Here is a 14,938-nt window from a genome sequence, read left to right as displayed (position 1 = left end):
ACTTGGACCCACGGCTCAAAAGGAATCAGTGCACCTATCCTGATTGCCCCCGCTTGGGAAGAAGCGCTGTGTCTCTGGGAGGATCTGGCAGCAGTTCTCACCCATATCGCTCCCTGCATTGGGAGTAGTGTTGGCAGCAGCACCTAAAAGCTCCGGTTCCCAGCTCTGGGTCTCTGTCCAAAAGGCCACGTGTGGCAGACTCAGCTGAGGCGCTAACGTAAGCAAAAGTCAAGAGATTTGTGGAGTGCTGAGCATACCTTAAAAAAAAAAAAAAAAAGGAAGGCTTATTTTAAGCAATGCAGCTTTAGATCTCCTTCAGGAAATGACTCCGCACTGCCAGTTTTGGCTTTCTGGTGGATCATCAAGCATTTCTCGTGATTGCGTTTCAGCTTCCCTTCTGCAGCAGAGAGAAGGAAAATGAGGAAACGCTGGCCAGGGCTGCCACAGGAAATCCGCCTGCCCCTGATCACTTTCAGCTACCTTAATGAGACAGCAGTTTCCAAAGCCCTGTTTTCCCTGCCCAGTTCTCGTTTAACCCAAAAGTTCCCAAGTGAGTGAGAAACTAGGCAGCTGAGGGCTTTTTCTATAATGGCAGTGCTGCAACATGGGGGATGCTGGCAGTAATCTGGAGCTGGTGGTACCCAAACAGCTCAAGCATGTATTTATTCCTTCACATTCGGTTTCATTAGGCTGCTACTCTGGTGCTATTTTTGATGATTGGTGAGCTCAACCAGCACTAGCATTGAAGTCAAGACTTATTTAGATCCTTGTCAATTCTTGGACAAACTCATATGCTTCAGGATATAAATATCTGTTGAAATTAATACAATGGAAAGATGCACACAGGTCCATGGCATCTGGTGTAAATAACACACAGAAAAGCACTATTTAGTTATTACTAGCCTCTTAGTGTTGGTTTTGTTGTTTCAGTATTGCATTGTGGATAAATGAGCATGGGCGAGCTGTCTTCTGGTGTGAATGAAGGCAGTCGATGGATGCATTTCAGTTTACACAGAAACCTTAGACTCTTGACATTTGGCTGTCTTTGTTTATATAGTAACTTCCTTTTCACAAGAGGTTGTTATGTTTGTAGGCTCCAGGACTTGGGGATGCTCCTGCCAACCTGCCACCCCTGTTTTCCCTGTCAGACTGGTGTGATCTGGGGAATGAATCCTAACTCATGCCGCAGTATTTAAAATTTCCTGAGCTCTCCATGACTTCTAACGGTGCCAACCATCTGGCAGCAGAGCTGTGCCATGAACCTGAGCTGTGCCGCGGACAGGCAGCCTCACCTTGCCTGGCCTCTGGAAGTGCAGCTGTGGCTGCTTTGAGTCATGGAAAGAGATTAGTGAGAAAGTTGAGGATTTATTTGCCTAAGTAGGCACTCTGTCTTGTCATAGCCTTTTCCCAAACGGAAAGGTCTATGTTTTCCAAGTGTTCAGAGCCTTCTTCTGCTGTCCTTCCTCCTCCCAGTCAAAATGTGCCATTCATGGAGCCTTCTCTGCAGACATCAAGCACTTTTTGCTGAGAGACTGGTCTGGTACTAAACTGATATTCAAGCCATGACCTGTGTCAGTAGGGTTTGATGACTTTCTCATAAGTAGACCTTTTGGGTGCATCCATCTCTGGGGAGTACGATGTGTGGCTTCTGCATTGGGGCTCTCTGGGTGATGGGTGCGGTGGCCAGGTCTCATTAAAGGGGTGGCAGCAGGGAGTCTGGAAATTGCTTGCCATAACTCATTTCTCTTAATTGGTTTTCCTGTGGTTTTTTTTGTGGTTTTTTGTTTTTGGTTTGAGTTTGTTGGGGTTTTTTTCAATTGAGTTGTTCAAGCAACCAAAAACGACAAAAGCACAGCTTTTCAAAGGTCCTGACCCAAAGCTTATATGTGAGCACAGAGGCACAAAAATAACTGCCGTGAATTAATAGGAACAAAATGCACTACGATCTTTCCCCTCCCAAGTGCTCAGAAACCAAGAAATTGGCTTAAAAATACTGAGGATTATATTTTTCTTGTGTGATAGGCACATCAATTTAATTTTCTAGAAGGTGAGGAAGAAAGGACTGTTGGAGGGGCTTGTTTTCAAACCCTTTCTCCCCCTCCATAAAAGCTGGTACCTTTTATTTTCTATTATTTCTTTCAAAAGAAAGCTGGTATTTTTGCACAGTTTTATGGTCCCCAGAAGTAAGGGGCTTTAGGTAAACCACTTCCTATCCAAAGACTTAGTGACAAGGCTTTTAGTGCATTGAGTTTCAGACCTCTTGGTGCAGCAGTGTTCTGTGCAGTTCCTAAAAGGCAAACAGTTATCGTGAAGGGCAGACAGTCTGTCCTGCCAAGCACTCGGCCACTGTGGGGTCACACTCTGCCGCGTGCTGTCAGGAAGCCTGGGATGAAATCAGGGTCAGAGGCTGGAAGTTTCTGCTCAAAGCTGCTGCCCTGATTCCTACTCACCAGCAACAACCCTGCTCGGAGACTGGGGCCACAGCACACAGTGCTGGTGTTGGGCTGCCAAGCTAGCTTCACACGGTGCCTGGGTGAGGGCAGAGAGGATTTGCAGCGGTCATCCCATTGGGCAGCTGAGGGGGAGAGGCAGACAGCTGGGGTGAAATGAGGACGGCTGGACATCCTGACAGAAGCTGCCTGAGTGACAGTGAGATGTGCTGCCGAGCCGGAACATGGCAGTGTTCAGAGAGAGGCAGAGGGAGCACCTGGGCTGCAGGTCTAGGTCCACCTTCAAGGCCCCCTTGGGAAGAGAGTGCCTCCAAGCAGTGGTGCACCCTGTGGCTCTTGCCCTGTGGATCCCTGACTAGTCCAAACTTAGTCTCTCTGTTTCTGCTCTTTCCCTGCAGAAGCATTGCTTTCTTCTGCTACACCCTCCCAGCATGTTCCTGCAGCCTCCCTAACATGTGTTTCTTGTTAGCCCCCCCAGAAATCAAGAGCTGGCTGGAAAGTATGTTATCAAATTCAGAGGGAGCATTTCATTTCCCAGTTAGATCTGGACCTTTTAAACATCTATGCTTGTCTCATTTCAAGGATGAGAACAGAAGAAAATACCTCTTGTTATGTTTGGAGAACATAATTGATGTCTTTTGGCTTCACAAACCAGCTTTAATAGAGAACATGCAAACACACAGGGTTGAAGGGGGTTAAAGTCCAGGGTATTGCCCTGCACCATGAGACTTCTGGTGCAGAGGTGTGTTGAAACACACCCTCCTTGAAGACTCATTTTCATGTTGGAAATGAAACTAGGAAATGAAACTAGGAAGTGAAACCAGGTTCATCATCAGCACTGTGATGGAAGGCTTCCTGCAGGCATGATCTTACATGGCATACACACTGCTTAACTACATCAGCACAAAGTGTGACAGTAGGATAGCTGAGACCGCAAACATGCAGCACATTTTTCTGCAAAATATGAGTACCAGGTAGCACTATGCACGCTGTAAACCTCAGCTCCAGGTCACCATCACCAAAAGACTCACTGCCACATTGCCTCAAGGATCCTCTCAGGTTGTGTCCTGAGGAAGACGATGGAGTGGAGTCCCATCTCTGGTGCTCGAGATAGACGTTGAGAGGTAGGATGACTTTTGCCACAGCCATATGAGGAATAAATGTATCCCATTAACCATGTATTTCCAGTCTTCAAGCTGTGTGGGAGGTGGATGGAGAGCACCAGAAGCGGAGATCAGGGCACTAGCAGGAGTAGCTCTCTCATGTACTCTTTCATGTTGATGTGGTGAAGATTGTAACATCTTTGCCATTAAAGGTCAACATGGAAATTCCCACTCTTGGCACATGTCCCATGGTGAGCTTCAGCCAGTGACTTCTTGCCCGTTGAGCCAGTGTGGCCAAGGCAGAAAACACATTTCAACATGTTTTCAAATTTTAAGTTCACACCCCACACTTAGTCACCCTCATATAGAGGGCTTATTCTTCATTCCTTTCAGTAAACAAAAACACTTGCTTTAAGATTGTGTTTCTTATTTTTTCTAATAGCAGTGGTTTAATAGGATGCATTATTTGGAAATGGCTGTTTCCCTTCCCCAGGACAGTTGTTCCAGGCTCCATACCCAGCCTGCCAGGGAATTGAAGGGATGGGCCTCCTGTTTTATAGCCTCCTATACTGGACTGGCACTGACAGCTTTAAAAACTAAATCATTTTATGGTCCAGAGACATATTTCTAATGGATTCACATCTTGTGCTAGGCTCTGTGGTGTTCTTGGAGGACTGAGCTGATGATACAGGGACTCTGCCCAAGAGTAGGGGGTGGCTTCCACCTATATTGAGACCATGGGGCAGTGTGAATGCAATCAGCTCACTTCTCTTGACTCTCACAGCTTAAATTCAAGTGTGAGCATATTTACTAGAAGCCATATACATTGATTCCCAATGCCAGCTGCTTTGGATTCCTTGAAATAGTGCCCATTTAAGAAAACCATGATTTATAGCTAATTTGGACACGTTCATTGCCATGGAGGCACAAAATTCTGTGCGTGAGAGCCTGATTGCCTGAATTAATTGTGAATAAAAGCCAGCCACCCCATTTGGTTTGCTTGTGAAGTGGAGGGCGCAGGGATCCCTGCTCTGCAGCTGCACCCTGAGCAGCAGCGATGGTGACTGTAGCTGTATCCACGGGCTCAAAAACGGAGCTTTGTAGGGAAGGGGCAAACCAAACCTGCTTGTACAGATGTCTGGGGAAAGAGCAAGGCTGTCGTTGTGAAGGCAAACAGAGCGAAAGACTTTTAATCTCCATCAGATGTAGGCAACGAATGAGGTCACCTCTAGAGATCATGTAAACATAATCTCCTCTGTCTGGTAATGTTTGAGTTTGCAGGCTGAATCCAAAGCAAATGGTGGGAGTGCAAAAGAGGTTGTAGGAGGGCAACTTGTGATGCGCTGGAACATACGAGATGCCTAGTAAAACAAAAGGTACTCCAATGGCTTTTGGCAAGGGATATAGCTTGACAATCCACAGCCACTCTTGGAGTGATGGAAGAGGCAGGGAGATCAGTGGGTTTGTGCCGATGAAAGTAGCATGCGTATAATTTATCCTGTCTGAGGCACTTGAGGCTGTTTCCAGTGGGAAAGCTGAGCTGTAATTAGGTTGCTGATGAGCATCGTATACAAACCCATCAGCTCTATAAACTGTGCCTTCAAAGGCATCCCTGCTCCTAGTGACTGACCAAGGAGGAATTCAACCAGTATTTCCACTGAGCTGATGGATGCCTTTCTGAAACCAGATGCTTGGCAGCCAGACAGTCCACTTACCATCACTGAAAGCCTTGAAGCCTGTTGACTTTCTCAGCCAGTCGCTAAACCCATAGCTGCAAGGGGATGCTTCAGTAGAGGAGTGGATCTGTTTCTTCATCCATCTCTGCTGTGAGCTGCCCTAAGCTACTCTATGGGGGAGGTTCAGCTGGTACTAGCAACCTTGATGGTACGCCTGGGACACAGAGGTCTTGCTTGGACACAGGAGATATTGCTTGTTGATTTAATTTTTTTTAAGGTATTTTAAGGTTTGGGGGAGTACTTCTTAAGTAAACCTGTTAGAAAAGAAGGGTAGGAAAGACCTTGTGAAATGATAGACCTGTTAGGCTTTTTGCTGCTACACCCTGGGCTCAAAACCTCCAAGGAAGCACAGCTGCATTCGCATTTTCCTATCTGTTGATGTAACAGAGAAAGGAATAGATTAATTCACATGAAACACCAGCCAGCCCAGTAAACATGGAAGCCCTCGCAGGAGCTCCCTCTTTTACACTAGTTTGGAGGCTCAGCAGTAATACTGATCTTCAGAGCTCAGAGTCCACAGAGGGCAGGGAAGTGTGGAGGAGGAGAAAACTTCATGTTGAGTGGTGTGGCCTGGAGAGGTCTAGGCTGGAAGCAGGGCTTGGGGCCCTACTTACTGGTACAGTGGCTCTGCTAGCAAAACCTGTTGCAAGACTGAGCAGAACACTGGCTGCAGTCTGGCTATGCCGCCTCCTGTTCACCTCATGCGCTGAGCAGTGAGACCGCATTGACTTTGCCACATCCTCTTGTGCCCCTAAGTATTCATCTGCCCAGTGTCATGCCTCTGAGATGGACATATCTGCTTTGAGAATCAGTATTTCAAAAGCTGTTGCCAGATCCCCTTCATCATCCTGGATACTTTTGCTACTCCAGTGGCTGTGGAAATCATGGTGCTGCACATAACCCTCCTAGCGTAGCTGGAGCCTTCAGGTGGGCACATGAGTGAAGTCAAGCAATGCATAAGAATTACTCATTGGGGACCAAGTGATAGAGTTTCTGCTAGCCTTCTGCAGAGGTGGACAGTGTAGCGCTCTGCAAAGCCCAGTTACGAGGTGCTGGGCACCAGGGGCAGAGGTGGGGAATATTCACTCTGTGAGTAAGAAAAGCTCATGACAACATGCTGCCAAGACATGCTTCCAGGTGCTAATGTTTGCTTCGTGGTGTCAAGCACTGACTGGGGACAAACCAGGAGTGTGTAAAATGGCACCCTGAAAAGAGGGGGATACTTGGGGGCCCTCATCTGGAGAGAAGAAAATAAGAAGGTAGCAAGTTTGAGAGCTGGCTGGAGCATGCAGTCTCTACCCTAATTGTGTTTGAGGTCTGCAATAGTAGGTGGTTGTTCCTTGTGTGGACTTCGGGTGGAAGTCATCCCACCCAGCTGAGGGCTGTCTGCTCGAAAGGGAGCTGCTCTGTTCTCCCCATGGTCACCATCACTGCTTATACTTCCCAAGAGCAGTTTGTGCCCCTGTCCTGGTCTCCTGTTCCCAGGAAGGGAGAGATGCCCATTTATCTTGAGTTACTATAGAAGGAAGCTGGAGAAGCTGGTAAATAGGTATATTTTGCTGCTAAATGTAGATAATAATTTGATATCTAGGTGCTCTGCCATGCAAGGTCTCTGTGGCAGCTTTTCCTGCCTGGGATGCTGGTGACACCTCCCCTCTGCTCTTGCTTTCAGGCCATGGAGAGTGTCACTGCGGGGAATGCAAGTGCCATGCGGGTTACATCGGGGACAACTGCAACTGCTCCACCGAGACAGATGGCTGTGTGTCCAGCGACGGGCAGATGTGCAGCGGCAGGGGCAGCTGCATCTGTGGGAAATGCCAGTGCACCGAGCCAGGGGCTTTTGGAGAGACGTGTGAGAAGTGTCCCACCTGCCCAGGTGTCTGCAGCACTAAAAGGTACTCATGGTGGAGTTCAGAAGGGATGTCTCGCTGGTGGGAAGGGCAGCACTTTGGTTCCTGGGAGACTTTGCAGCTAAGGGATTACTACTGCTACATTAAACAGGGGTGATGAGCCCCAGGCAAGCCTGCTGCAGCTCAAAGCCCACAGTAAGCAACCTGAGAGTATCCCAAGTAGAGAAGCAACAAGTGTTGTTGCCAAGTCCTCATGGAGGTTCATATCTCTGTTTGTTTACAGTGCTGTCTCAGTCTGCAGGAAAGGATGGCAACCCCAGTTTTGTTGCACCTCGTCTGCAAATGTCTGGGCCCAGAGAGCTGCAAGCTGCAGAGGAGGGGAGGATGGGCATGACTGCCTGCCTCATAGCAGCAGAGGTGCCCTGTACGTCAGCTTCAGTCTGACGCAGAGCAGCAATACTGTATGCCTTGATGTCAGGCAGGATGGATTTTGCCATAGCTGGTGTGAAGCTCCTCACATCCAAAGGGCAAACAGACCCCCAACCTACCAGCTGCTTTGTACCACATTGATTCTATTCCTAGAATCTTGAGATGGAGATGCTTGGCTCTGAAGTTGCTTTTACTTTGTAGTGCAGATGTGCATTCTCCAGACCAACACCCAGGAAGTCACTTTCTCAGAGGTGAATCTCTGTGTTTATGTGTTTTCCTATGGGTGCTTTATCTTCCTCTCCATGTGTCTTTTTGCAGGGATTGCATTGAATGCAAGCTGTTTAACTCAGGAAGACTGGCTGATAACCAAACCTGCCAAAAGCACTGTAAGGATGAGATCATCACCACTGTGGATGTTCTCGGTAAGTAGGCAGCAGCAGGACTGTAGGCGATGACAGCCAGCAACTGTGGCATTTAGCTCCTCTTAACCAGACCAAGACCCATCTGGAACCTCAGGGTTTTAAAATGTATGTGTATGTAGGATGTATATGTGGTATTTGTGACCCTCCCTATGGGCTGTAATATACACTGAGGTCAAACCCCTTTGATTCTAAACAACATCTTACCATATCTAACCGTTGCTGCCAGTGCAAGGAGCAGAGACAGTGGGATGAGATCAGATGAGAGGTTAGATGAGCCGTCTGAAATGGCAAAAGGACAAAGTATCACCCCCAAAAGACGTTCTCTAATCTTCTGAGAATTTGTCTTGGAAGAAGGGAGCTTGTAAGAAAGCAAAGCTGTTTTGGAGACAAAGATTTCTGCTTTGGTGGAACTGACTGCTAAAAGCCTCTCTGGCAAGCTCCTCTCCTGTCTTTTGTGTTCTCTTCTAGAGGTCACCCCAAATGTGCATCCCTCAGCAGATGACTTTCACCCCTTCTTTTCAAGCTCCATTCTGGGAGGCCCTACTTGTTATTTAGGGGAATAGAGAGGATCCAAACTTGTGACAGCTTTAATCACAATCCTGACCCTGGCCTTAGTGATACCCCTTGGAGAGAGAAATGGAGATCAAGCAGGGATAAATTACTGTCCACATCTGACATTTCCTCCTCTTCCCATAGCTTTTAGAGGTAGGAGTGTTCTACCTTACTTGTCCTTTCTCTCCCTTCCTCCCAAGCTGCCTGCAGGCAATGTTTTTCCCATTGACTCCTCTTGTATCCAGCATCTAGGTTTTGAATTAACAACCAGTAGGGTTTCCTACCTTTCACTTTGGGAGATTTGCTGTTGTTCTCTCCATCCTCGCTGCAGTTTAGCAGGGAGTGCACCTATACCAGCACCCTGAGAGAGGTTACAAGGCATTTCCAAATCATACAAAGCTCCTTTCTGATGTCTGACATGCCTGTGTTTCTTAGGAACCACCAAATACTGGGGACTGAAGCTCAGTTCTCCTTCCTGGGTGTTGCAGCATTCCTAAAGCCAGCTTTTGTGCTGACTGCACCCTGGGAGGTGAGGCTGGGCTGTGATTTGCCAACCCCCTACATGGCTTTCACAGGAAAAACACAGACAAATTTCTGGTTTAAGACATTTTTGAGAATTATGCTTATTCTTCAGTTCAGCTACTGCAGTCACACTGCAGGTGGTGCTGAGTTCTTGGGAGCTCAGGGCACCCTACATCTTGGAGATCAGGGCTGCTAGAGAAAGGGGTAAAGCAGAATGTTCCTAGAGAAAGTGCTTGGGAACTGTGGACTTCTTCACAGGCAGACTCAGCCAAATCCTGGTGTTCAAGTGTTTTTGTGTTATGTAGCACATCTTAGAAGTCCCTGCTGAGAGGTCAAACGCTGATATTTGTCATGGAAGACATAAGTCTGCCTTGTCCTGGCAGTGGAGGATGGGATCTTCTTAAATACCAAGTTGTGATGAACACACCCTGGAAGATCCCAAGGGCCTTTTGGCTCTGGGTATGAAGCAAGCAGTGCTTCAAAGCTTTGTAGAGCAGAGGCATCTCTTGGAATCCGAGCCAGAATGATGCATTTTAGGAGGCTTATATGACTTTTATTGGACTTTGCAGGATCTCCTTTGATTCTGCAGTATTACATTTCCATTCCTGATAGTTCCAGGGAGGAGCTTTCAACATGAGGGGAACATGACAGGTCCAGCGCTGAGCTGAACCTGCCAACAGCACACATCGGTGAACCTGAAAGCACCTCTCTGTAGATGTGTGATCTCTCAAACCCAGTGAAGACCAACAGAGATAGTTACTATCAAGACTTTATTCACTGTATCTTTTAGAAGAATAATGGTGCAAGGATGGGATTGAAAGCGGATGGGCCTGGAGGAATTAATATTTGCTGCTCAACTCCGAAGGGCATTAGTCAAGAAACGTGGAAGTTTTATCTGTATTAATCTAATTAGTACTTTGCTTTGTAATAGTCAGCACTTGTCCAGCCCTGCCTTTGATGTCACTGTGTAGGTAGAGCATGTTTTTCCATCCTAAGGTAAGAACAGCTGAGGTTTGTCCACACCAGGAACCTTGTCAGGACTCAACAGAGGGGCAGTTGCATCTGGGCTTAGAGCTGTTGAAGTGGAGGGTATTAATCTTTCAACTGAAAGCAAGTCAAAGGCATTGAAAGGAAAGGCTGACAGACAGGAGAGAGATAAGGGGCTGAAACAGCAGTAGTCATTATCATGATTGTTTTTCAGCTTGACAGACAGGCATGGATGTGAGTGCAGAGAGCTATTGGGAGCATTTTCCGGGTGCCTAAGCCAAGGTCACATCTTTGCTGGACAGATAGACTGAACGCCCAAATCCCTTCCTTTGCCTTGAAACTCGCAGCCCAATCAGGCCTACAGAGATGTGTTCCTGCAGAGATACCCTGGCACGGCTGGAGGTGTTGCCCTGTCTCCTTCCAGGCACTCTCGCTACAATGAGGACACCTCATGAGTGTAGCCATGCAGGGCAGTAGATCTGCTGAAGTCATTCCTGGAGCTAGAGGTGCAAACCTCAGATGATGGCTTTGATAAAACTTTTTAACAGCTTTTGAGAAGCAGACTTCGTCAGGAAGCATCTTACAGTGACCAGAGCAGTGACAGGCTGTGGTCACAGTATGGTATGCCTGGTCTGTCTGGTATATTAAATGGGCAAACGTACAGTGCCCATATGGCCATGGGAATCAAATAGCCTCCTTTCTTGCAGCTCCCCCATGTCCACGTCCTCCCCTCCAACCAACTCCTTCCTTCCCCTTCCCTCCCTCCTCCTCTCCCCATTTTCCTCTTCTATCTCACTCTTTAAAAACAAACATCTCAGCTGTTTCTGGAGCTGGAGCCATTCAGCACAGCTGAAGCATGAGCCAGCTGTGGGCTGCTGCAGCCGCTGGCCCTGTCTGTGGTCTCACAGGCTGAGCCTGAGCCCCCCGCTTTCTCTTCAGCTTCCGCTCTTCAAGAAATGTAGCAAATTAAGAAGATGTCATTAGTAGCCAAAGCAGACTTGTGGGAAGGAAGCGGGTGGTGTGAGTGCATGAAGTTGCTTCTGCTTGCCATGCAGCATTTGCTGAGTGCCACATTTTCTCCAGCAGTAAGTCTGGACACCGCTCAGTTAGAGTTCACACAAATCGTGATCAAACGGTTCTGCTTTCCAGGCTTCCTCCCTGTTCCTCCTCTCCCAGGCTCATGGGAAGCCCTGCTCAGCTTGTAGGGGAGAATTGTGCTGATTCTTAATATTAAACCTGCCAACTAAGTCAACCTAAGTGCCATATTGCAGCTTTAGACATATCCATTAGGAAAGGTGACTCGATCAAAAATCAGGGGAACCCATGCCATTGCAAGCTCTTATGGGGAATTTAGCTTAAAAAGAAGAAATTAGGATACAAGACTTCTGCAGTCTTTAGGACTTTTTTTTATTTAAAACAAAATAAGTTTCTCCAACTCTGCATCTCATTCCAGAAACGGATGACCCGAATGCGATTCTCTGTGCCTACCCAGTGAATAACTGCGTTATGAAGTTCACCTACTTGGAGCTTGCCAGTGGGAAATCCAACCTCACCGTCCTCAAAGAGCCAGGTTGGTTCTCCCTTGGGTTTACTTTTAATAGCACAGGGTGCTCTGGGAGACGTGGTGGGCTGGTGGGGAGCCTGGAGGTTTGTGGAAAAGTTGTTTTCACTGGCTGCATGAAGGCACGCATGAGCAGATGAACTGGGATGATTTAAAGTATCATGGTTTACAGTGCTAAAACCCAGATCCAAATGCTCCCAACTTAGTGAAAAAAGGACTCTCGGAGTGAAATATGCACCCGAGCTGCAAGCATTGCTAGCAAGTGGCTGAAGGGCTTTCTGCCAGCCTGGGATGCTGAAATTAAACCCAGCCTATTTATGTAGCAAAAAGCATGCCATATACTGGTTCGGTGATAACAGCCACTGGGAGAAAAATATCTGAAGGGAGCACCTGATGCTGCTGGTTAAGTCAGGATGTCAGGAAAGCTCCACACTACCTATGGATTTCTGCATTGCCAAAGTGCTAGCTCTGGTCCAGGCAGTGTAAGGGCTGTGTCCCTGCCCCTGTGGCCTGGCTGCTGCAGACAGCTGTGTTTCCAAGTGTTATTTTAGTCACGTGCAATGCAGTTTCCCAAAGCAAACCGCACGTGGTGTTGCAGGACAAACTGGCAAGCACCCAGCAGTAGCTTCTTGCGATCTCCCCTGGTCCTCAGAGGCACAGGCCAGTACAGGAAAGACTGAGATACCGCATGTTTTATTTAACTGGTCCTGCAGCTTGCGCTTAATTGAAAGACCAGTTGATTAGCTGACAGTGATGTACTTATTTAAAGTGCCTAGAGATCACCTCTGTCCATGTGGGCCAGAAGATGAGCTGGCTTTTGCCAGAGGCACCCTAATCCTCTGTGTCCCGCATGGGTCACCTGGCATTAAAACCAGGCGTCACTGTTGGACGGTGGCACTGCAGCACTGCTCTTCCCTGAAGCGCTGCGTGACATCCCAGTGATGTCCATGAGAGCTGTGCCTTGACCTGCCTCTAGCCAGGAATGTTTTAATTAAAAAACATCCTCTTGGTTTCAGAGAGGACTGTTGCTTCTTTTAATTTAGTCACTGCTGCTAGGGCTGCCCTGAGGCCGTTTGCTCAGTGGCTGCTGTCCAGGTCCTTACATCCTGGTATTCTGATACAGAATACACTTGCACCAGGGCTATTTACCTCCTCCCCCTTGTTACCAGCATGCAGCTCAGCCCCCAGCGCCGTGACGATCGTGCTGGCAGTGATTGGCAGTGTGGTCCTGATCGGCATCATCCTGCTGGGGCTCTGGAAGCTGCTCGTCACCATTCACGACAGGCGGGAGTTCGACCGATTCCAGAGTGAACGTTCCCGGGCCAGATACGAAATGGTGAGCCCAGGGTAGGGGTGCTGCTGGTGTATCAGAGGGCTACTGGGGTGCACCAGCAGCAAACAGCCCTGCAGTGATGGAGAACGGTGGCAGGCGTGGGGGGTGTGGGTGCTCATACCCTGCAGCAGGGCTTCGGGGTCTGGCACATTGCACTGCCCTTCCCCTTGGCAAGTTACAAATACTCTGCAAAATTATACTCAGCCTTTGGTTTCATCATGTATTTCCCAGCAGTACTGAAGGGCTGAAGGAGGTAGGGAGGCGAGGACCAGGCTCCAACTGGTGGGTGCCAGATTGGTCTGGTCTATGATGGAGCCCTTCTGGGAGGCTTGAGGTGGGGTTTGCAGCATGTGAGGGTATTACCTGTGCCTGCAGACAGGACAGAAGGCGGGTCTGATAGGCGAACTATGGAAAAACAGTACTGCTTTGGATCTGAATGCACATTTCAGTCGAATTAACTGGCAAATGAAGGGGGGATTAGATATATTTTAACCAGATATGGAATTTGTTACTCATCTTTGTTCTTTTTGTCTGCTTATTTCTCCAAAGGCATCCAATCCTCTCTACCGAAAGCCTATTTCCACACATAATGTAGAGTTCACGTTCAACAAGCTCAACAAGTCTTACAATGGTACAGTCGACTGATGGGGTCTCACTGCCTGAGACTCCTGAGGACAATTGCTTGACTGTAAGTGCTGCTTCCCCACTTGAAGATGGAATCCTCTTCAGGGTGGAGAATCCCTTACGACAGGACTGGTCGATGACCAGACCCTGTTCTTTGCACAGTAAGGAGAAAAGTCTGATTCATTCTGGAGGCACGGACGCAAAGGCAGGCTCCCCGCCTGTGCTGATGGACTCCGAGGCGTGTACGACTCCATACCCCAGCTTTCTGGATATATTAAACCTGCCAACTAAGTCAACCAAGTGCCATATTGCAGCTTTAGACATATCCCTTTAGAAAGGGTGACTAGGTCAAAAATCAGGGGAACCCATGCCATTGCAAGTTGTTAGGGGGAAATTAGCTTAAGAAGAAGAGGGTGTTGGAAGCATTTGTGTAAGAAATTAGGATACAGGAGTTCTGCAGTCTTTAGGACTTTTTTTATATAAAAAACAAAATAAAACTATTGTGCATATATGATGCTGTAAGTAGAATTCATTGTTTCCTTCCTAAGCTTCCCACCAAAACTGAGGCTTGCTCCTGTAAGCAACAGTGGTGCTGCCTGATTGTTTTATTAATAGAGCCTTATCAGTCAAAGCATGTCTATAAAAATAGGAGATGGAGCCGCAGTAACTGCTGCAGAAGGTATGTTGATTTAATACCCTGGTGTTGACCCAGGGCTGGGAGTGCCAGAAGGAGCTCCTGCTCTGTGCTGGAAGTGTTAAACAGGCAGGAAAGCTGGTGCGAGCCCAAGGGAAATGGGAGTTTAGGCTGAGAAAATTAAATTAAACACCATTCCTTGGGGTGTGCAAGGAAGCATCTGATCTGGGTGCCTGCAGGAGGGCAGCTGGGAGCACACAGCACCTCATCCAGACCTCTGACTTTTTACCAGAAGACTATTGCTGTGGGGTCCAGTGGAGCCCAGCTGGAAAAGCAGGGAAGCCCTGAGCTTTTGGCTGGAATGGGAGCTGGACAAAACCCAGTGTTGTTGCTTCACAACCTACATTCTGCTTTGGTTTGTTGGGTTTTTTGCCCTCTCAAAACTGCTCCCCCAGCCGCATCTGTTTTTCTCTGGAGCTGCAGTCCCTGGCTGACAGCTGCAGTTTTAGACCTACACAGTTTGCAGTGGGGCTGCAGCCGCTGGCAGGAGAGAGAAGCCAGAGCAATTGCTACTGCTGCTCTTTATTTTCTTCTGTTTATTTTGGTTTTTTTTCCTTGTCTCTTTGCCCTGAACAGATCATGCAATGCTCAGCTGAAGGAAGCTTGCCAGGGAAAAGCAAAAACAAATGGTGTTCATTGTTTTGACTTGCTCTTCTCATTGGAAAAGGGCCATGG

At 47.9% G+C, this 14,938-nt stretch overlaps 1 protein-coding gene across 1 annotated transcript in view; it reads left to right on the top strand.

The window, feature by feature from the left end:
* Positions 1-13,590, top strand: part of ITGB5 (integrin subunit beta 5) — a gene marked incomplete at both ends in the record, with an annotated part of 60,492 nt that extends 46,902 nt beyond the window's left edge. Inside the window, 5 exons of the mRNA XM_080621095.1 lie at positions 6,962-7,184; positions 7,887-7,990; positions 11,505-11,621; positions 12,782-12,948; positions 13,495-13,590. Of these exons, the coding sequence (XP_080477221.1) occupies positions 6,962-7,184; positions 7,887-7,990; positions 11,505-11,621; positions 12,782-12,948; positions 13,495-13,590 (707 nt within the window). The remainder of the gene's footprint in view (positions 1-6,961; positions 7,185-7,886; positions 7,991-11,504; positions 11,622-12,781; positions 12,949-13,494) is intronic.
* Between the last annotated feature and the right edge of the window lie 1,348 nt (positions 13,591-14,938).

This window comes from Psittacula echo, assembly GCF_963264785.1.
Source record: "Psittacula echo genome assembly, chromosome: 6".
Classification (NCBI taxonomy): domain Eukaryota; kingdom Metazoa; phylum Chordata; class Aves; order Psittaciformes; family Psittacidae; genus Psittacula; species Psittacula echo.
The sequence above is the reverse complement of the archived record's forward strand: the minus strand, read 5'-3'. Positions and strand labels throughout refer to the sequence as shown.